Source organism: Macrosteles quadrilineatus, unplaced genomic scaffold, assembly GCF_028750875.1.
Source record: "Macrosteles quadrilineatus isolate MER2022 unplaced genomic scaffold, UCM_ALF_1.0 Scaffold_4__1_contigs__length_99947679, whole genome shotgun sequence".
NCBI classification, from domain to species: Eukaryota; Metazoa; Arthropoda; class Insecta; order Hemiptera; family Cicadellidae; genus Macrosteles; species Macrosteles quadrilineatus.
The window spans coordinates 97,535,032-97,557,383 of NW_026542597.1; the positions used below are offsets into that span (position 1 = coordinate 97,535,032).

Here is a 22,352-nt window from a genome sequence, read left to right on the forward strand (position 1 = left end):
AATCGAGTTGAGAAATGTCGACAAAACAGCTCTGAATATCAATCAATGTAAACATACAAAACCGTTTATTGCTTAACCAGAGTTTTTTTCTCACCACCCGACATTCCGCACTAACAATCTCACAGCCCGAGTTGCGACACAGCTAACGATACCAATTAAGCCGTTAATATATCGTAATGACTTGCATTCCACCTAACAACTAACTTTGAAATAAACTAAGACATTTGCAACTGACGGTAGATTTACAAGGTATAGTACAAACAAAGTAAACTAGACCAGAAGGAGTACTCCTTTATACACTATCAGAGAACTGACCTCAATCTTTGCTTATCAATGAACAATACAATTCATAATAAAACAAAATAGATCACTATTTATTTTTAACTACTGCATATAAGCTTACTCATGAACCTAACCAACGCTAGATATGTTGCTCATTACTTGAGATCTTCAGCATCGAGCATCTCTTCGATTTGACTCTCCCACTGGGCGTCCCGCTTGTCTCCGTTGGCTACGACCTCAAAATCTTGCAGTTCCGCTTCCAGTTCCTTCTCCCACTCCTCTTCTGGGGACAAGCGCAGGAATGAGAGGGTGGGGAAAAACAAAACAAAACGCATGCAAAACGTGCGGAAGGGCGTGGGGCGAGGATCGGGGCGACCGATCGCTTAACATTATCTTACACGACTTATGTACTCTCACTAAGTTTGTCATGGGACAAACTAAAACCGAAATCGTGCTGAGCACAAAATTATCGGAGGCAAAAAAAAGTGTGGTATAGAGAAAGCAAACTACTAGCGGAATAGCTTTAGACAATCCGTTCTAACCTAATGTATGTAGCTGCTAATCGATTATGGTGAACGAATAGGGAATGTAGTAAGGAATAACTATATTGCGAGACGAGGGCGGGCAGGCTGCTGGAGCCGACGTCTTAGGCTGGGAACAGAACAGGAATCAACAAGATTACAAACGTTCACACAGAAATTGACTTGTTGACACTAAAAATCGTAAATCAGACAGAGTTTGTAAAGTGTTGCTGTCATTGATGATAATTTCAGTACACTTAAGTTAAAACAACAAACTGGAGAGAAAACAATATTGAAACAATTATCTTGCTTGGATAGAATTAAAGAACTGAGGTCTTGACAGCAATAATGAATACAATAAATTTGTATCTATAATGTACAAGGGCCGTCCAGAAAGTAACAGACGTTCATTGGCGCCACTAGGGGTGGTTCTATCGCCGCCCCAGTATCTGAGCATTCATACTCTCAGTACGCATCCAGCCATTGCATAATAAAAATCTCTTGTACTTTGTCTAAGGTGGAGTGTTAAATCTAGCACTGTCATTGCAAAGCCCGCCAGTTGTGAGTTGAGCTCTGAGATAACTTTTTTTACAAACAATTAAAAGCAAAGATTTGTCATGTTTGCAGCAAAGTTATATGAGTGAAGGGCTGTGTAATACAATGTAGCATTGACTTGAAAAATATTGGAACAAATGTTGACGATCAGGACCGCAGTGTTAGGCTTGTCTAGTCACTGTTGAAATGGTAGGGAAAGTCAATGATGAAATCTGTGAAAATAGTATATTACGTTACTAGTCCTGAAAATAAGTGTTTACCGGACGAGTGTGGTCGTTCACGTGCGAGACGAAGTCGAGTACGGGATTACCATACGAGTCCGGTACACACATTTTGGACGAGTTACGTACGATAGTTTACGCCATACTACTAAATCCGTTCAAATCCTTATATATTACCACCAACTAAAGGAATAAAAATCACTAGTCATAACCTCTAAGAGAGGTTATGTTTTTGTTTATAACCATTAATTGCCACGAAAATACAGTATAATCAGCTGATTGGTGTCCGGTAAAACTCATTGCAGAACAGTATTACGCAATGAAACCCCATTTGAATAAGCTGGCGGCAAACAGCTGTTTTCTGGACTAAATCCTTGCATGGAAAGTTCGTCAAAATAGTGTAGTGTGGCGTAAACTCCATTTCTAGCGGTATAGATGCAAACTGTATGATAATTTCTGGACAGCCCTCATAACTCCAATTTTAAAAACTTATAAATTACATTACATTTCTCATCAATCCATTCGAAATATCAGATTTTTTTAAAGTGACATTTTTATAATATATCTATTAGCCTATAATTTTCTCAGATAAACTATTCCTTAAACAAACCTAAACAAATCACATTTAAAATGTAAACAATTGATTTATGGTCAACCACCAGCCTGGCGTCTTGAATATTTGTTTCGATTTACCATTTTTAAATTTTAAACCCTCAGTTTGTACCTTAAAACCAGCTACAAAAGCCAATAAAGTAGCAACAAACAAGACACCATACCTTTGACTGGAGCTGGGTCTAACCCAAGCTTTTTCATACCCTCTCTAACTTCCTCTAGATCTTGTGAGCTTGGTCGGAAATTATCAGACACAAACTCTTGGTTGGGACTGTCCGCCTCGGTGTCTTGACCCGGACTGTACGATGCCTTAGCTTCACTGGGGGGTGCAGGAGCGGTGGTGGGGGCTGGTGCTACAACAACAACCTCTCTAATGTGATAACGGAAAATAAAAACACAAAAAAATAATAATAGACAACCAAGCTTACTAAATAAAGTATATTTTTTTATAAACAATTTTTTCATCAAAATATTAGTTTAATTTTACGACAAAATAATCATGAATTTGAAAAATATGTAATAAATTAACTCAATAGTCGTTAAGGTTAAACACTTTGACCTAGCTATGGACTATGAACTGGGGTATAATTTTTAAACCTGTTAAAATTATCTAAAGAATAATTTTGTACTTCATATATGTAATAACAATTATTTTAAAGTTTCTATGTTATTGATTAAAAAATAGAAACAGTTAAATATTTGTCTAAGTTCATTTAAGTTCTTATGATAACAAAAGAAGGACTTTAAATCTTAATTACAAGTCATTCAAATAATTTATTGACAATAAAATGAACAAAAGCAAACAAAGACAAACAACATACTGTTTTTTTAACACAAAAGATGTACTGGGATATCTATCCTGATACATAGATAATTTGATTCTGAGTTTGTTTAAATATTACAATAATTTGTTTTACATTTGAGCTTATTAGGGACATATGTCCCTACAAGCCACTAGTTTACTTAATTATGTGTTGAAAAAATGCTGAGGTAGGAGCTTGTGTTTAAATTTATAAATTCTATACATTTATCTTTGGCCATAAGGACTTCTACTTAATTTTAAATCTGGTTTTAATTGTTTAAGTGCAGTTAGATAGAGCTTCATTTAAGTGTAGTCTCTTTACTACTTGGATACAAATTTATATCAAATTTAAAATATTTGTTTAAAATTGAGCTGATGAAAAAACATTAGCTTAAATCATAAACCAAACTAAAAATAAGTTTGGAACCAACTAAATTAAAATTACAAAACCATGTTTTTAACTAACTAAAATATTATAAAATGCATGTAAAAAAAAACAAAGAAACCAGCTATTCTACGAGCAACAAAAGAGTGATTGTGGGACACACTTACCTATACCAGTCGTGAGCGGGAGGGGGGGGGAGAGAACAAAAGCAACCTTCGCTTAGTCGCGGGTCTCAAAGACCCACGCAAAGACAATACCCCTACCCTGGCTGTGTTGACAGACGGTTTATACGTCTTTGTAATTATATTTTTGAATTAAATATAAGCTTATATCAGGGATGTAAATATAAATGGCTTCTTAATATGAAATTTGCTCATTTTTGTGCCTGGTAAACCGTAGAACATCGTAAACATTCATTGTAATGGATTACTTTATGATATCGGACACATTTATCATAAATTTTCCTAGCATTTAATAACTCACTCGTGTTGGATATCTTGCTAATGTAATCGTATGGTTGGAAATTGGATAGCTCACTAGTGTAGGATAACCAAATATCTAATAGCTAATAATAGCTTCATAAATGATGTCTGCAAGCATAGGACATCTTACTAGTGTCAAATACCCCAAAGTTAAACGTTAAGTGCTACTAGCAAAATTTGCCTTAACTACATTGTAATCTTCCTACTCTGATATCAGGTGTAACATTTCCAAGATGTATACCAACCTTAAAACTTAGTTTAATATTATGATTTCTTTCATATATGCAATGTCAATAACGTAGGGTAATAGAGAATTTTGTCAATTCATAAGAGACAAAATATAGTTATCTAAGTAAAAATTTACTAAGATGGCCTGACAAAGGTTTGAAAGTTAGTTGGTTTGAATTAGAGAACAATTTTGTCGCAAAGTGCTTTTAGAAGCTCACTGTAAAAGCAGAGAAGCTGTAATGCAATAAATATTCAAGCCTTCTAATCGGAATAAGGGGCACTGCAACCAACAGTCCAACAATGCTCTAAGTTAGCTTTTAAAAAAAAGGTTTATTGTTACGGTATCTTCTTTAAATAACATAAATGCGATGATTCAGAAAGGCCTCTTGGCTTAATTCACTTAAAGAAAGAGTCTAAGTGACAAAGTTTCTTTAGTTAATAACAGCTATTGTTCTGATATTTTTACCAAATTTTCTATTAACAAGAAGCTATTTACTTTTTATATCCACATTATCTGTTATTAATGTTAAACAAAACATCTTACCTTCATAGACGTACGTTTGGACCTTGAGGCTAAGTTGTGAAATGTCCAGTAACTAGTAGAGTACTCTTATATCTACTACAGTTATTGTCAATACCTATTCTTGTTATCCAGCGTGTTGGCCTCAAGTCACTGTTACTTTTGTACATAGTTATTTTCAGTTACCTGGTACAGATCTCATGTTACCCACAGAATCCGATGTGCGGTTCTGGTTATCCAGCGTGTTGCCCTCTAGTCACTGTTACTCTTGTACCTAGTTGTTGTCAGTACCTGTTACAGAGCTCATGTTACCTGCAGGCTCTGATGTGCGGTTCTGGTTATCCAGCGTGTTGCCCTCTAGTCACTGTTACTCTTGTACCTAGTTGTTGTCAGTACCTGTTACAGAGCTCATGTTACCTGCAGGCTCTGATGTGCGGTTCTGGTTATCCAGCGTGTTGCCCTCTAATCACTGTTACTCTTGTACCTAGTTGTTGTCAGTACCTGTTACAGAGCTCATGTTACCTGCAGGCTCTGATGTGCGGTTCTGGTTATCCAGCGTGTTGCCCTCTTGCGCCATGGAGTTGAGTTCACTCGCCTGACAGATGAGGCTCACACGGTAGAAGTAGTTCCTCCAGAAGTTCTCTTCAGATATTCTGCAAATTATTTTTTTTTAATTTTTGTTTAAATCCAACCTAAGAAAAACTTTAAAATCAATATCCCCTCTTTCTACAGTTAACTCTCTAGAACTTGATACTAATATGACCAACAATGGGGTCTGATTAGTTAAATCGTCGTATTGTCAAAAATAATAGTTTATCAAAGGTATTGAGCTATGATACGTCAATACTTCTTATGTATTTCTTGACTATTGAGCCTTAAAAAATCTTTTCATGAATTATTCAGATTACCTAAATTCTGTATCACTACTGTTATTATTTACATCTTTAGTATAGCTTTAAATATGGTCTGAGTTATTCATTTTGTCCTTTTATGGTGAACATTGGACCACACAAGTCATTTCAGTAGGAAGATTTCTGGTTTCCTGTTTCCCCAGGTATTTGTTATATTGGATTTAAACTGAAAACATCCTGTCCATAGGGAATATGGATAAGCTGTAGCAAATTTGTTGTTCAAATAGAATATTGGTTAATAAGCCACATGCACAGAGAGCTACTATCAAATTTATATATCATTAACGGTACTCTATTTTTAAAACTGAATTTTTATTCTAAAACTGAAAACAAATATTGACATGAGATTGGAATTTCTAGTTACACCCATAATCTGAATTTAGATTTAATTTCTTAATATGCTCGTTGCAATGATTGATTTTATTTCAATAAAACTATACATAAAAAGTGTTGGACAAAAGGAGGAGTTGAAACATTTTTTGTAGGTAATCTAAAAAAATACATACTAAGAAAAGGTCTATAGCAGACTTCAAAGTAATTTTGTGCAGCAACAGGTTTTTTATAATACCTAGTAAATATCTAGGCGAACATAGATTTTCTTTAGGGATTCATGATGAGTGAATGTAAGTGTTACGACTAAGTATTGAGCAATGGCGGTGCAACACAATTTAACTTCCTCTATTGAGAGTTTGGATCGACCAAGTATTTCTCGTTACACTTCGGATGAAGGGTGGGGTTTGGGCTTCCCTTAAATAAATAATGGCCAGGCTTACCACGGCCACCATTCTACGCTCTTGTTTATCCCCTATGAGCTTATACAATACAAAATAACCCTGAACAGAGTAAAATTTACTTCATTTTTCAACTAAAACTGGCCACACAGTTTAGGAAGGTTTTGTTTTCATTTTCATCTTTTTCAACGATTTATAGGAACTATTTTTAGACATATCTTTAGGTCGGAATTGAACAATCACTACTCTACCTTTATTGTGAATGGCAATGTAATTTTGGATGTGTAGTATCAACAAGTCTAAAAAGATTTGATTCAAAGAAATTCAATAACACATACAAAACTATATAAATGATCAGAGGAAATTCAGCAGAGGGATTAATTAATTATTAGTCTATTTGTACAAATATTCATAAATAGAAATCTTATGAAGCACAACCTTTTGTTGAAATTAATACATTTTTTAATGCACAATTAAAATATCTAGAGGGCTGCACTATCACAAAAAAAATTACCAAAATAGATTTGCTAAATGCTGATAAGGGGGTATTTAACATTTAAAGCAAATTGCTGTTTAGTAGTGAAAATCAGTATAAAAAAAGTGTAAAATATGATTAGGGGAATAGGTTTTTAAGTATTGTCAACAATAAATCATAAAATGAGCAGAATTGTAGAACAAACGCAAACGGACAGACAGTTGAAGTAAAATAAAGCAGGTTTCAAGGTTACTGGTAAAAAAACCTCTTTATTCTTTATTTATTTTGTATTTTGTGTGTATTTAGGCCAATGGCATTTTTACGTTTTGAAAGGGAACGGTCCAAACCCTGGTCTTTTTACTATTTAACGTCGACTTTTTTGTTAGATAGCATCATTAATTCATAGCCCAACCAATGGGATCTACGTCTGGAAACGATCTCTTATGGATTCGAACCAGCAACCTTCAGATTTGAATACGAGCTCTATAACCGCTCGGCTACCCAAACAATCAGTATTCTAGGCGAATACTATATTTTATAAAAAGCATATCCTTCAAAATCACAACCACTGCTATGAATTACAACAGTGAAACATATTTTCAAAAATTTTTATTTAACATAACAACTAAATGTGATTATTTTAATCAAAACATCTCTTGTTGTGTTTTAGACATCTGATATAAAACAAACTAAATAAAAACCCTCTCTGAAAATCAATCAAAAGTGTGAAACAAAACTAATTTATTCATAGTGCAAAGATTTGTTTTTGACTGAATGAATCTATTTTACACTGACACGTTTTTAATTGATTAAAACTCTTGAAAGCTGTCACAAAATGACACCAGAATAACTTGAAAGTAAAGTGAATGGTTTTAAATTCAATTGTATCTTGGTTCATTTATTATTTTGTGCAATCTGTTTTTGAAGTGATATTTTTATTTGATTTATTCTTCAAAGGGGTGTAATGTAAAATATGTTCTACGTAAAATGTAAAAACTACATTATACGTATGGATTGCTGTGTGCATTTTGTTTTGTTGTCTTTGGATTGTCTTAGTTTGTGTACCATGAATTAGTGTTGCAATTGCAGTGTCAACTGAAAAGAAAAACAATAGAAGAGGGCAGAAATAGGATGCAGAAGCAAACAAGCAAAGTTGAACATAACCTCTCACTATACTTGCATTATCGTAAAACAAAGAAAAGATTGCTTGAATTGTTTCATCTTTCCCTTGACTTAGAAATTGTGTTTATGCACTACGTATTGACTCTTGTGGGTTTGATATGTGTTTTTGTATGTAGTTGATGGATTTTCATGATTAGGTTTTAAGAATAGAATTGATCTAGTGTACATAGGTTACTTACACTTTAGGGACTAGTTCGTATCGCATCGTCTCCAAGTTGGGGTCCTCAGCCATGGTTGCCATGGCGACCGGGTACGATGTCTCATAGTCAAATGGGAAGTCCACACCGGCCGGCGGGCTTCTTATGAAATTCCTCTTGTCCTAAACAAAAATTGTTTTGTTAGAAGTTTTGAAATGGATAGTAAAGATTCAATCCCTAGACGAGACAAACAAAACAGTAAAAAATTTTAGATATAGGGACAATTAATTGTATTAATAGGATCCAACAATGGTAGAAATTTGTGTTAAAGGTGAAAATGAGTTTAAGCCCACGAAGAATCTAAGACAGGTTTGCAACACTGACCACTTTAATTAGAAGGTCGCTGATTACAAACAGTTCAAAAAACCCTTTAATTTACAATGTTACATCAACAGTGTTACCATTGCTCTTCAGTTAACAATATGTTCTGCGGTATAAAATCTGCTATCTGACAAGCTGTCCTTAAGCGTGGACGAGAAACGTCCTTGGTTCCGATTCAAATTAGAAAGTTAAAAGGTATAGGCCTACCACAATACTGGTAAATTGACCTGATGAGTAGTTCTAAGCTTGCTCCCAGACTTCAGCAGAGGTCATACAAAGTCTTCAACTGACTTGTCAATTTCGTCATCTTGTGCTAGCATAAATAATAGCTTTGATTTTTAATAGAACTTAACATTCCATTCTCATGGTAAAGCAGTAGCCAGCTTTAAGAAGAGAATGAACGTAGTTATATTAAGCCACCGACAGAGTGCTGATGAAAATTACTAATTTCTATATAGAATCTATCTCATCAACTATCATCGGAACACAAACTGAGAGAAAAATAGAATTGTAGAATGCAACAGACTTTGCAATTTGCTCATTCACCTATTATTTTTCCTTTTTTTACAGCTTGTCATTTCAACTTCAGTATTTAAAACTAATGACAGTAATAAGTGAGGATTTTGTTATTTACTCAAGTGGATGTTTGGGGCTATTGTGAACATGACGTAGACTTTCTGCCCTACCTGTGACAGTGCGAGACACTCCTCTTTAAGAGACTCCTGGTTGGGGTAGCCGACCCATGGTGGAACAGCCGTCTCTCCTCCCTTGCCCTGCTTCTCTTTGATGAAGGCCTCTTGTTCCTTGTTGAACTCTCCAAGCAGGCTCTGGAAACAAATATGGTTGTGAATCCAATGAAAATTAAAAAATTTCAATTACTTCCATACGAGGAATGCAGATTCAGTAATAATTTTCAGAGGAGAAGTAACTCAAGAGGCAGGGGAGGGACAAACATTAAGTGAAAAGGATTTTTCCCGGAACCATTTTATACATTGCTTCAGGCTAGGTCTAGGGGGTTGTGGCGTTATCACTTAAATAAGATTCATTGGTGATTGGCAGGATTTGACATTGGGACCTCAGACACCGAAGTCTCGCGCACTAATACTAGACCAGCTCGCTTTCCAAGTCAGAGGAATTGGAAATAATTAAGGGAGTCTGGGAGTTTATAAGCCTAAGGACATTTTACAGGCTTAGGTATATTAAGCTTAATTTAAACGAGTGGGTGCAGAATGGAAAGTGCTTTTCTTAAAAGCCTTCTCCAAATTCTTCCAAATAACATATCATACTTGACATAAACCCCAACCAATTTTGTCAAAACATTAATTTTCCTCCACCTATCCAAAAAATCATATATTTTGTGGAAAATGTTGCCGATGGCAATTTTGGTGGTCCGTGGTGGATTGTAAGGTAAACTTGGGACTGTCACGTCCATTATAAAGTAGTGAGAAGTGCATTGTACTGAAGAGCGTCATTCATGGAAGGATCAATGTGAGGCCACCCCCACCCCCACCCACACCCGGCGACCAACCTAGACTCAAATATACATCTGAGGGTGGATCATACATGAAATGCATATGTTCAAAACAATTTGAATGAAACAAATTGTTACAATTTTACATTTTACATTATGTTATTTAACAATGTAACAACGCTGATACGCTAGACCGATTCAATGTTTACAGCCTATATTCTTAGATTTAGAAATTGAAGTTTTTAAATATGTTTTGTATTTTATTTTTATAAATTATTGTTCAAAGTTGGTAAAATATTGTGTTTACAGTGCTGTAAGTAAAACTCATGGGGTGAAAAACCTAAATTTTAGAGTTGACTTATTTTGCTTTAATTCAATATTTTGCATATTTAGTCAGTACGTAATCAGTACAGTACAGTATGTAATCAGTACTAATACCAGTTCATATTTTTAGTTAAGTTTGGAATATACTTGGATAACTAGCCTTCATAAAGTATAGTTTTGTACACTGAATGGTGTCAACTAATCTATCTTAAATTACTATGTACATAAATCTTAGAACATTATTAACATTAAAATCTAAGAACAAGTTAAGTAAATGAAAATAATCAAAACTTAATCAATTGTGACCAACGCTAAGAGGGGAGGTGGAAAAGTACTCTTCCAAGGAATAAAAAGCTTTCTCCAACAAATAAAGTTTTAGCTTTATCATTAAATTCTTACTGCTTGTTTATTTATAATTTTACTATGAAGATGTTTAAGAAATTTTAATCCTATATAGGCTAGTTTATTTCATAGAATTTTTATCTATTTTTATTTGAAATAAGGATTTTTTTATGCCGAGTGTTGTATGGGTGATAATTTGACTTTGAGGTACTCAGGCGTACGACACAATTATTTACACAACTGAAAATTTTAACAGTATATATAAGAAATATAATTATTTTTTCCATATATAGTGTTAAAATGTTCAGTTCTTTGAATTTTTGTCATTGTGTTCTAATTTGAAAATTATTCTGATTGCTATTTTTTAAAGTTTAAGTATGTTATCCGAATTTGCTATTGTAGTTGAACCATACAAGCAAAATCCCAAATGACAAATGGCTTTAAGCAACGTGTTAAATGACTTAGTAGTTTGGAGCTTAACGTACCAAGCTAAACACTAAATAAATGTAATCTTCTTAAGATAAAAAAAATATATGAGTCACAGTTTAAAAGAACTCTCTTGGTATTGAAGAGTTCCCTCTATTAGAAGTTGAACAAAAATTCGTGAGACTATAAGATAAAGTTTTAAAGTTTTTAAACACTCTACCAACGCCTTTAAAAGAGCTACAAACCCGATAAACGCTTAATTTTAATAAAACAATTTCGCCTACGTTAACTTCAGGCTCTCCTGTACAAGGCATCTTTCATTAGTATAGCCGAATAAACCGAATAAAATTATAAATTGTACGGCAACAAAGTGATTTATGCTTGGTTCTTTATCAAAAACACCCAGTAACTGAACTTTTAGGGTGCTAAGAAAAAAAATTATAGTGCTAACTGAAATAAGAAATTTATGACAACTTGAAGTAATAACTAAATTTCAATAACAGTTGAGCGGAGGAATAACGGAGCTCAATTTCTAAAATTACATTAGTGCCAATAAAGGACAGTTACAGAGTCCCAGCTTATTAGAGACGCAGATTGTAGGAGATTGCATCTTGTAAAACAACCGGGATCCATCTCAGGACGATTGGCTGTGAGGGGAGGGGGAGTGGGGGGGGAACCGATATAACGCTGTTTACCCCCAACCATCAATCCACCCTCGGGTGTATGTGTGGTGTATGGCTGAGTGTATACTATTTTCTTAGTAGGCTATCGACGTAACACACAGCCACTTTTCACACTCAGTTTATCACTCGTCAATATGCATTTTGTTAAAAAAATGTATAAAAGCCATTAAGGTTCAGTGTCAACACAAGTTGGGGTCATGAACCCTTAAGAGTTGAAGAATATTCACAAAAACCGCATTTATACAACCGTCTTGTATTTATTAGTATAGATTATCAATTTGTAATTAATATCAACATCATATAAGTTAGTGGGGGAGCGAGCTGGTATAATGGTTAGAGCACGGAACTTCGGTTCCAGAGGTCTTGAGTTCAAATCCCACCAAATCACCAATGGATTTTATCCATCTGATAATGCCACAACCCCTAGGTCTAGCCTTAAGTAATGTGAAAAACAATTCCGGGCTCGTGCCTAGCGTCTTGAGAAAAAAAAAATAAGTTGGCTGTAGTTGGACCTTAAACCATTCAATGTTCCTGAATTTAAATATTGGAAGGAGGGATAAGGGCTGGGAACTTAAGGGTACGGCATAACCCCTAGTAAAAAGGGTGCTTCAGGGGCCCTAGCATGGAAAATGTTAATATTTTATGTAGAAAATAGTTTATTTAGCACATTTTAGTTTCTAAAATTTTGTTTTATGTATTGTAAATTATTAATTTTAATACATTTTTTTTTAATTTGTGAAAATTTGTTAACATAGGGTCTAATAAGGGGGGCTCCCCCCTGGTTGACCAATATATGGATAGACGCCCATGCCCCTGACTGAATACAAGTAATTATAAATACCTTTTATTTTAATTATTGCCAATATTGTTTATTCCGAAATTTCTAGAACAGACAATAATATTTTTTCAACACTCATTTCAACATATTTTTATTGAAAAAGTTTATAAATCTTTGAAACCTTTCAAACATGACAGTTCCGTAACTGAAAGAGGATGATTCAGGGGACATTTAGGCTCTATATGTAAAAAAAAATAGTATGGGTTATAGTCTTGAACCTTTTTACTCATTATTACAAACTATGTCTAGATGGCCACATCATTTACCATTTATCATTTATCATTTATTTAGATTAAGATCCTTTGGTCATTGGTGGGATTTGAACCTGGGACCTCGGGGGTCGAAATCCCACCATCTACAACTGGACTAGTTTACTCCTGTTAGGTTAGGTCGAGAAGTTTGGTATCATATTCCCAAAAATATGCAACATTTTTCAGTCAACATAGTCAATAAAATGTTTTTGTAAAGGGAAGTATAAGACGCATTTGATATAATAGGTTTGTATGGTTAGTATTTAGGCCTACAAGAGATGTTAGAAAGATACAAACAAAGATGAAACATATTTAATTGGAAGAGGGTTCACTGAACCACTAGACAGTTTTTTTCACGTTAAAAACGCGTACTACAAAAAATCGACTCTTTCTTTTGTGTTAACAAATAATATTTAGATTTTACCATGAGACATTAAAGTTGAAGCAGGAAGCAACAAATATGGTCTTTGGAGATGAAACAAGTCATTAAAATATATGTCTTGGAACACATCTTTTTAACCGCAAACACTACGTGAGCCTACATTCATGTAAAGGGACCAACTCAGATAAAATTAAACCCTTTTAAAGACGAACAAGCAAGAAATTTCTGAACTTAAACAACACCTACGCCTTTTAGTCTTCTCTCTGGTAAAATGTCAACGATGAAAAAGTCCTTTGACGCGCGCACCAAGAAGTAAAGATCCAAACTTTGACTACAACTTCCAAAGAAACGCCCCAGTCACTCGGCTGACTTCTACCAAGTTTCCTCCATGTCAACATGTCTTATAAATTCCTCCGAGACTGTGGTGGCTCAAAATCAAAACAGCGTTAGTTGTCTCTGAAATTGACTTTGGATACTGCAACTAGACTAGACTTCTCACTCCATTGTAAAATATACAACCTGTTTTGGGGTTGGCGTGTGATGTGATTCATGTGCAACGACGCTCGAGTGAGTTTATGTCTACAAATTTGTCCCCCTCTTTTTTTGGTAAATTTAACAATATGCGCCTTACAATTCAAATAGAGTACAAAAGGACAAGTATTAGTTTCAAATTATATAACGTCATGTATTTAAACTATTCGGTCGTAATATGTCAGTTTAGTAGGTAACATAACCTACAAATTGAGAAATGTGCGTTAGCAGTGCACTCAAACGTTCCGGATACACATCGATTTTTTTTTAATTTTCACTGTGTGAACTAGTGTCATATCTTCACGGGATAATCTAAATGCAAAGCAAGGATGAAAAGGCAGACAGTGAATTTCATCTAGCGACGTGGTAAGCACCGAACAACAATTAATTAATTCTGTCACGGGCCGCGAAAGCCATGAAGCCTACGCACGAAGATTCTTTTTTTACATCACCTTCATTTAATAAAAAAGGCAAACATACAAGAATATGTTTTATCCATGTCTTAAACGAAGGGATAATGTTACGTTGTAAGGTATTAAGAAACTGCACAGCGTTCGTCGAGGCAGTACAACAGGCAAAGGCAAAGGGATTCTACATCATAGGCCTACATTGACAATAGGCATTGAAACTTCACTTCCCGACGTCATTCAATAATCCGAAGCTGATTTTTAAGGGTTTGATGTGCGGCAGTACTAAAGTGTGCTGCTGTCGTCTGAAGATATACAGACTCTTAAATATGGACCTGCAATTTGAAATGGCTCACAATACACTAGCAATCATACAACATCGTACAGAATCCATACAACTACGTTGAGTATAATAGCCGAATAATTGACCGAATGCAAATCATTGAACCCTAATTGGGAAACAAATTCCCTCCCTGATTTGTCGAATCCTATAGACTCGACCCCATGATAAAGCTGATTACAATCTACCTTGTCAAACGAGAATAATTACAACACACAATTAACACAGTATGCCTAACTCTGTTTCGAAAACCTCCCCAGGCTATTGAATCAAGTCACTATCAACGGGTGGCAACGCAATATAACGCAGTTGCGTCAATTTACACACAAAGCAGATCAGAAAGTCATCTCTTGAGTTGATGCAAGACTGTGTATAATAAAGGGGTTATTTCCACGGGGCAGAATCACAAATGAAGAGCTTCAAACGAATGTCTCCGACAATGCTTCACAAAGACGTGCCAGGTCTGCAAATGAGCTTGGGATTGTAATCAGCCTGCTCAGTTCGCTGTAGTAGCTACTACCATGCTACTACTATGAACTCCGAACTGACTTCAGTGGGAAACTTTTGGCCGAGAGTTGCATGACCCAAATGCAAACAGTTCTATAACCATAGGCGTAACTAGGGGGTCTGACGTTTACGATTTGGTAGAACTTATCTTATTTCAGAAATATTGACTCTCTTGTACCAAGTTTTTTGCCCGTGAAACCATGTAATTCTATAACGTATACCTCCCTCTTTGTGCCTAATAGAGTGTGCTTTGAAACCATGTCGTGTGGTATGTTTCGTCGAGCATAACAGAGATTGGCAATAGTTTGTTCCCGAATCATGAATTGGTACGGCGTAAACTGTGGTAGGAAGGTTTTAGACTACTGATATAAACAGTATGATTAAATACAAATTGCAATATCTGTAAGAGCAGAGAGTCATTTAAAAGTGTTGGTTTTCATTTTTATTTTTTACTTTTCCTAGGAAGAATTCCAGGAATTGAATGTGACCCGAAAAACTATAATAGCTAAGAATGGATTTATGTTTTCAATGCATTTTTAACCTCCTAAAGTCCTAAAAAGCTATGTAGTATTATAATCAACACAAGATTTAGCAAAAAGACGTTAACTTCAAAATGCAGGATGTTAAAAAGAAAATTGAAAAAAAATTATCAGTCGTAAAAACTAAAGAGAATTAAGTTCTAGGGTTGTTTGACTGGGGATTGCATTTTAAAATGTGCCCAGCGTGCTCAGCACACATCGAATTGGTAGTCCATTTCCTGCCGCACTCGTCACAGAATAATGGCTTCAACTGTTTTAGAAACCCTGAGTGCTCGAATAGTGAGGGAGTAGATGAATCATTTTGATGTAACAGATTGAATTCAGAGTGACGTTTGTCAAAGTGGCAAAAAGACGAAGGCCTTGTCAATCAATCACTCTCAGGACAGTGATGATAAGAAATGTCTCCCCTTCGTGACGCAAGATAGTCAGTAAAAAAAGAGAATCCATATCAATCTGGTATGGTTTAGGACCACTGGTCACGTTACTTTGGCCTGAAGTAGGTGCCTATTACGGCACTTCTACATTAGTAGGTGGAAGATAAAGAAAGTTGCCATGAACAATTTGTGGGGGATGCTTTGCTGAGGGGAGGGGAATTCTTGCATAAATTCATGTCCCCATTCCTATACCACCACTCAGCCCTACACTCAACATAGAATGTCCTTAATTAACTACCTACGTGCTAAAAATCTTTCAGCAAATTTCCCTATAGGGAATAATCAGCCAATATCCCCCAAAAACTAGGTCCAGGACCGCTGTATTTGACGTTTTGCCCCTTCAAAATTTTGCATTTCCCACTTCCATGCAATGTTTAAAATTTTGATGAATCACAAGATGAATAAGTCTCGCAGTATATAGGCTTAAATATCTTCTAGTGCTTTAGGGTGGAGTGAGAGACGACCTTATGACCAATTTTGTGTAAACCAACTAGACAAAATTCACCCAGAGCTCTGTGGAAGAACAGATCGACTTTAGTATCAGCGCAAAAGTAGTTGGATGTTTGCATAATTTGCATCACAATTGCATTGCATCAGGAACACAATTCTGCGAATTTACACATGAATACGAGTGAACGGTTAGTGTAGGACGGCGTGATATGACCTTATAGCTTTGGTCCTGGCCAAGACTAATTAATTGTTCATCTAGTCATAATCTTTAATCGGTTCCCAATAATCAAGGACGTATTCCAGTTTCGAACCTAAAGCTACTGGCAGCTGTCAAATATTCAACATTTCTCCCGTCTGCTGCCCATTTTCAAGGTCGATTCACGCGGATGCAACAAGTAAAACGCCGAAGGGTTCGCAGCCAGGTCTACATCGGTGAATGTTAGGTTAGACGTGGTTTCCCTACCGTAGGGAATCTCGTTGAAGTAATTGTGTGCGCGCAAACAGGAACGCCAAGGCGCTGAGGCGGCAATACTCGCCGCTCGATACCGGGGCGCTTGCGCGGGGCGATCAGGAGATGCGACGTTGCCAGATCGACCACCGCCCGCTCTGCCACTTACGGCACCACTACGTGCAATACCGATTAGGGATAGTACAAGGGGAAAGCGACCGTTTAAACGATCGTTGAGCATAATTTGATATTCAAAATCAACGCTTACTGTATGATTAGATTAACTTATTGTTTGTGGTCTCTTTCATAGATCGTTGGGCTTGAACCCGAAATACCTTGGAGATTGCAAACTTTGTGGGTGGTTTTTTTTTATAATATAGTTTAATTCAAGTTATAATTGATATGATCAACCATTATTAAAGTATACTTCGTTTCGATTCTGGTCATAAACGTGTTTGAATCCTAGACCTTGCAAATGGATTTTAAGAACTCTTAATTCTTCCGGATTAGTACACAATACCAGAAATAAACATGAAAAAGTATGTTATAGTTCGGTCGCTTAGAAAACGACCTGCGCGCTAATGCTAAACCAATGCTGGAGGAGGTCGTTTTCTAAGCGGCCGACCTATAGTAGTTAGTAGTTGTCTTGCCGACTATACTTGATCATTGGGCTTTAGATAAAATATTATGGCTAATGAAACGGCTGATCTTAGTCAGTATCAACACAGATTCTACATCTTGCATTAATATTGAGTTCATAATAAACCCTTAGGTGAAGTTTCTGCCTCTAAAGTAATGATAATGATACTGATAAGAAGTTGAGGAAGTATTGATAACTTCTCTTAACGATCTGAAATGGAGAATCTAAAATCCACCCGATTTTACCATCTTAGAATAATTGATATTCATTCCATTACATACAACATTTACACAATTTTAAATGTGTATTAAAAGGATATATTAATTTATTAAAACTATAATTCCTCGTAATGTTTTTGTATTAACATCAAAAACAGATTTCTATTTATATGGGTTGTCCAATTTGTACATCCTTGCCATCTACACTGTGTTTTTGCAAATAAAATTCACAGACTACTGAAAAAAGTTACCTCAAAGAAAACGAGAGAGTAGGCGGGTTGTTACTGCACTGAAAAGAACATTAGGGATGAAGAAACTTGAAATGATGGGCGGCTCAGGGCTTGTCCTGAATCCAGATAAGCCAAGACTGGTTTTGTCATAAGGTAAAATCTGTATAAGATGATGAAAGTTTTCTTAATAAATATCCAATGGAAGTAAAATTATTAAAGTCCTTTTATGTCTACAACAGCTTCATCATCGTAATACATTTAAGTTAAGACGTGGTGTGTAAGAAAACATTTAGAAGAAAACTCTTTAAAACACTTCATTTAAAAAACAAGAAAAACAGCAAAACATAAATTTTCCTGTATTACACCATTGGACGGGATATTTGAGAAACGGGGAATTCCTCTGTTGATTGTTTAATTAAAGCTTAGTCAAACGTGATATTGACTTGTGGATTTCAATTAATTTGCTTTTCGATCCGGAAAAATTGGGAAAATCAACATTGGATTTTATAGCATAGAATCACGTTGTTGAACCATGTCTGTCCATTATTGTTTCCCTCTTCCAATCACTGATTAATAATAATGTCTGTTATTGTAAAGAACATAATCACTGATAATGATTGTTAATTGTGATGTTTTTATAACAAAGTTACATTGCCAACTACAGTATCATGTGAACAAGTTTAAAACATACAGGGTTGGTGTGCCAACATATTTTTTCACCACACTATGTTGTTTTCAGCTGTTTTTCATACGTTAAATTGGTGGCTGAAAGTAATGAAATGAAATGAAATGAAATGAAATGAAATGAAATGAAATGCTTTATTGTCGTTAAAACTGAGTACAAAGTTCATGACAATCGTCAAAAGAAAAAGAAAACAATCAAGATGGCAACTAAAACTAAAACTCTAAACCAAAGTACTCTTCATGTTTATACAGGCAAGCCTGGGTTAGAGTAGTTTTTAAAACATGTTTAAATTTTGAAACACACAGGTTTTTGATGGATGCAGGCAAGAAATTGTACATTTTAACACCTTGGTACTCAAAACTATTTTGAGTGGCTGTATACTTATGCCTTAGTGTAGACAGATTATCTTTAGATCTAGTACAATAGTTGTGAACATCAGATATCTTTTCAAAGTGAGAAATGTTTTCTTTTACATACAACAAACTTGCCAAAACATACAAGGATGGAAATGAGAGAATGTTAAGACTCACGAAAAGGGGCTTACAATGTGTTCTTCTATTCACACTACAAATTAACCTCACCGCCTTCTTTTGTAAAGTAAAAAGCAGCCTGTTAGCATAAAAACTGTTGGCCCACAGTGAGGTACCATAGGACAAATAGCTATGAATGTGGCCATAATATATACAAATAAGGACATCATCTGAAACAGTGGACCTAAGTGCTCTTATCATAAATATGCCTTTTACAATTTTAGATGCTACAAAATCTACATGTGGAAACCACTTCAAGTTTGACTGCAAATGAAAACCCAAAAACTTCAGAGTGTTTACATCATTACCATTACTGCTTAGACTAATAGTCAGGTCCTGAGTCTTATCAGCATTAAGACATAACTTGTTTGCATTACACCAGTCGTTAATAACAGCAGATTTTGTGTCCAATGTGTCTGTAACATCATTCAAAGAGTTACCCCGTACACACAAGGCCAAGTCATCAGCAAAAAGAAAGCTTTTTACAGATAAGTCATTAATATTACAAGGTAAGTCATTTATATACAGTATAAACAGGGTAGGGCCCAATATAGAGCCTTGGGGCACTCCGTGGGGCACTCGAACAGGACTAGAATAAGTGCCATTTAGATAGACTTTTTGCCATCTGTCACTAAGATAAGATTGAAAAAACCTAACCAAAACATCATCAAGGTTATAGCAAGAAAGTTGTTTTGCTGGCCATGCCAGCTGTCATTGTCATTTGGAGACCGAGCAGGTTTTTACATCCCTACGGTATTATTATTTTTGCTGATTCCTCAAATTATTTGTTCACATAACCTTAAAGTTGTAGTTGTGTTGACTATCAGTGTTCATTTTTATTGTGGTGAATAGTGGCATTGACTATTGGATACAGAAGCATTTGATTGGGAAAAAATATAGGAAATGATATTTTCAAACAAAATCTTAAGAAACCGGTGTGATGAAGGGTTGGTACCTATGACGTAATTAACAGATATGTAAGTAGAAGACTAGCAACGTTGACAAGGCTTGTGCTCGTTGGTGCATGAGGGAGGATTGCGTGACGTCATGGGGTAGTGGTGGGAGGGGGTGAGGGGGTGGGGGGTTGTACATAACTGGCTGGGTAGAAGGTAGAATGGCAATTGAGCCTACTAATCCAAATGTTACTCAATCCTTGAAAAGGCTGTAAGATTTATGTAGGTATAATAAAACGTAGTGTGTGATGATTCTAATTTAAATTCATGACTGACACTGGTTACCTCCTGTACTTAGTCCTAAAGCTAGGGTAATTTTATAACTCAAAGCATTCCTGATCATTCAATCTTATTCGTCTAATGCTGTGTGTAAATAAATACTCATAAAATATAAATTTTTATCATTCACAAATTATTTGTTTTCCACACATGTTTGCAATACATTTTTACTTTTTCCCCCTCATACCATAAACATACATACCCAACCACATACACATAACATACATACTCTATAGAGTTTGCAAAGAGCTCCATGTTGACTCTTTTTATTTACAATAAATTCCCAATAGCACTAAACCTTAGATAGCTATGCAACAGTGCATATCCACAATGAAGTAAAGAAAACAGGGATACCGACATGTGAGCTTGTTTTGTCTTTAAACAGTGCCTCATAGTAATGTACTTCTAATTTGGGTTGCGATAAAAAAACACCCTATATTTTAACCGACAGCATAAAGAAATATAATGGCGGCTAAGTCAAGAATTGATTCTTGTTTTTGATCTGGCAACCTTTTTTGAACAGACTAACACTCTAACCCAATCAGTCACAAAAATTAAGAAATCAGTGGCGTCATTTCACAAAATCTTTGGGGGGGGGGAAACACTGGGGGGTATGGAACACCCCCTAGCAAATGGGGGGAAGAGTCCGGGGGTTCTCCCCCGGAAAATTTTGCAGTTTTGCAACAAAAAAAGAGGGCTATAAGCTTATTTTAATTGTCAAAAGCACTTCGAATAAAAACAAAATTATGAATAAAATTTACTTTTTAGGCAGAAAATTTATGAAACTAATTACTGACAACAGACAGAAACATAATAATATGTTGGTAAGTTAGTCATCCAAGAAACGTGATCAATAGTTCCATTTTGCATATTATTTTTGCTATTAGATTTATGACCAAATTCTCTTGTACAACATTTAGATCTATGGCAATGAATACAGTTGTATTCATAGCCTATAGTTTATAACAGTTTGATTTGGGTTTTAAATAAAACACAAGTATATACTGTAAGTACTTAAAAGCAAATCAAATTTTATTATCAATAAAATAATTTGATACAATTAATTTGAATGTGCTACTGAGACACTCAAAAATAATATTTTTGTTTCAAATTACTGTAGAAGAATAGGCAGATTTTTGTCAGCCGTGTTTTTTAGGATTTGACAGGAGAAAATAATTGTATATTAGCTAGCACATCATATTTTTTTCTCTTGCCCAGGAATCAGAGGGGGCAAATGCCCCCCCCCTTCCCCCCAAATTACACCCCTGTAAGAAATAATTTTCTCTTAAGCATAAACAGTTATGATCATTATTCTATCCTTTTAAATAAAGTTGCTAAATCAAGAAAAAAGATGAATTGAAACGATGGCAAATAGACTTGAATCCTGAACGAATAAGAACAAATTGTATCTTTATTGCTACTGATTTACCCAAAGAGGCACTGGTTCTCTGTAATTAAAACTTATCACGACAGCCCATAAATTGATAAAAGAAACTCCAACTGCCAGGTTTGTTTGAATACTGATATTATTCAACAAAGCAGTCTCCATTTATTATGGAATTACATTTCTAACTTCTCTTATTATTTATCTCATGATTAATTAAACTGTCACATGTTTTAGCCTACTTGTTGTTTCACATTCATCCCATAGACATTGGATTTTATATTGTTGCCGAGTTTAAAATCTTAATTTCTTTCAAAAACTTTAAAAAAATTAACTTTTCCTACAGTTACCTAACAATGTACATGTTCTCTCACTGTTTTGAGAAAGCAAAGTGGCCAATTCGCTCATCAGTGAGACAATGTTTACATTGTCTCACTCTAATTACTTTGTCTCACTCCAGATTTGCAACATGAAGGCACGAAATAGTGAGCGAGTAACATGCAGGCAACGTCGTATGCGCGCGAAATACGTTGGCAGCACTGGCTGTAAATCAGCTGGTCAGCTGTTGTAATGTTGTATTTGTCACTTCACGTTAAATGTTATATTAAAAGCTCACTTCTGTGTAAAAATAGGTT

At 35.3% G+C, this 22,352-nt stretch overlaps 1 protein-coding gene across 7 annotated transcripts in view; it reads right to left on the reverse strand.

The window, feature by feature from the left end:
* The window catches only part of LOC128991661 (synapse-associated protein of 47 kDa-like), a 58,986-nt gene that overhangs the window by 2,406 nt on the left and 34,228 nt on the right, over positions 1 to 22,352 (reverse strand). For 2 of the 7 annotated variants that reach the window (XM_054414744.1, XM_054414741.1), the window contains 5 exons: positions 9,112 to 9,252; positions 8,087 to 8,226; positions 5,131 to 5,261; positions 2,356 to 2,544; positions 442 to 565 (listed from right to left, as the gene is read on the reverse strand). In XM_054414744.1, coding sequence (XP_054270719.1) covers positions 442 to 565; positions 2,356 to 2,544; positions 5,131 to 5,261; positions 8,087 to 8,226; positions 9,112 to 9,252 — 725 coding nt within the window. Of the gene's footprint in view, positions 1 to 403; positions 934 to 2,355; positions 2,545 to 5,025; positions 5,044 to 5,130; positions 5,262 to 8,086; positions 8,227 to 9,111; positions 9,253 to 22,352 lie in introns of those variants that run through there. The other 5 variants (XM_054414742.1, XR_008490674.1, XM_054414743.1 and 2 more) reach the window with 5 other exon arrangements.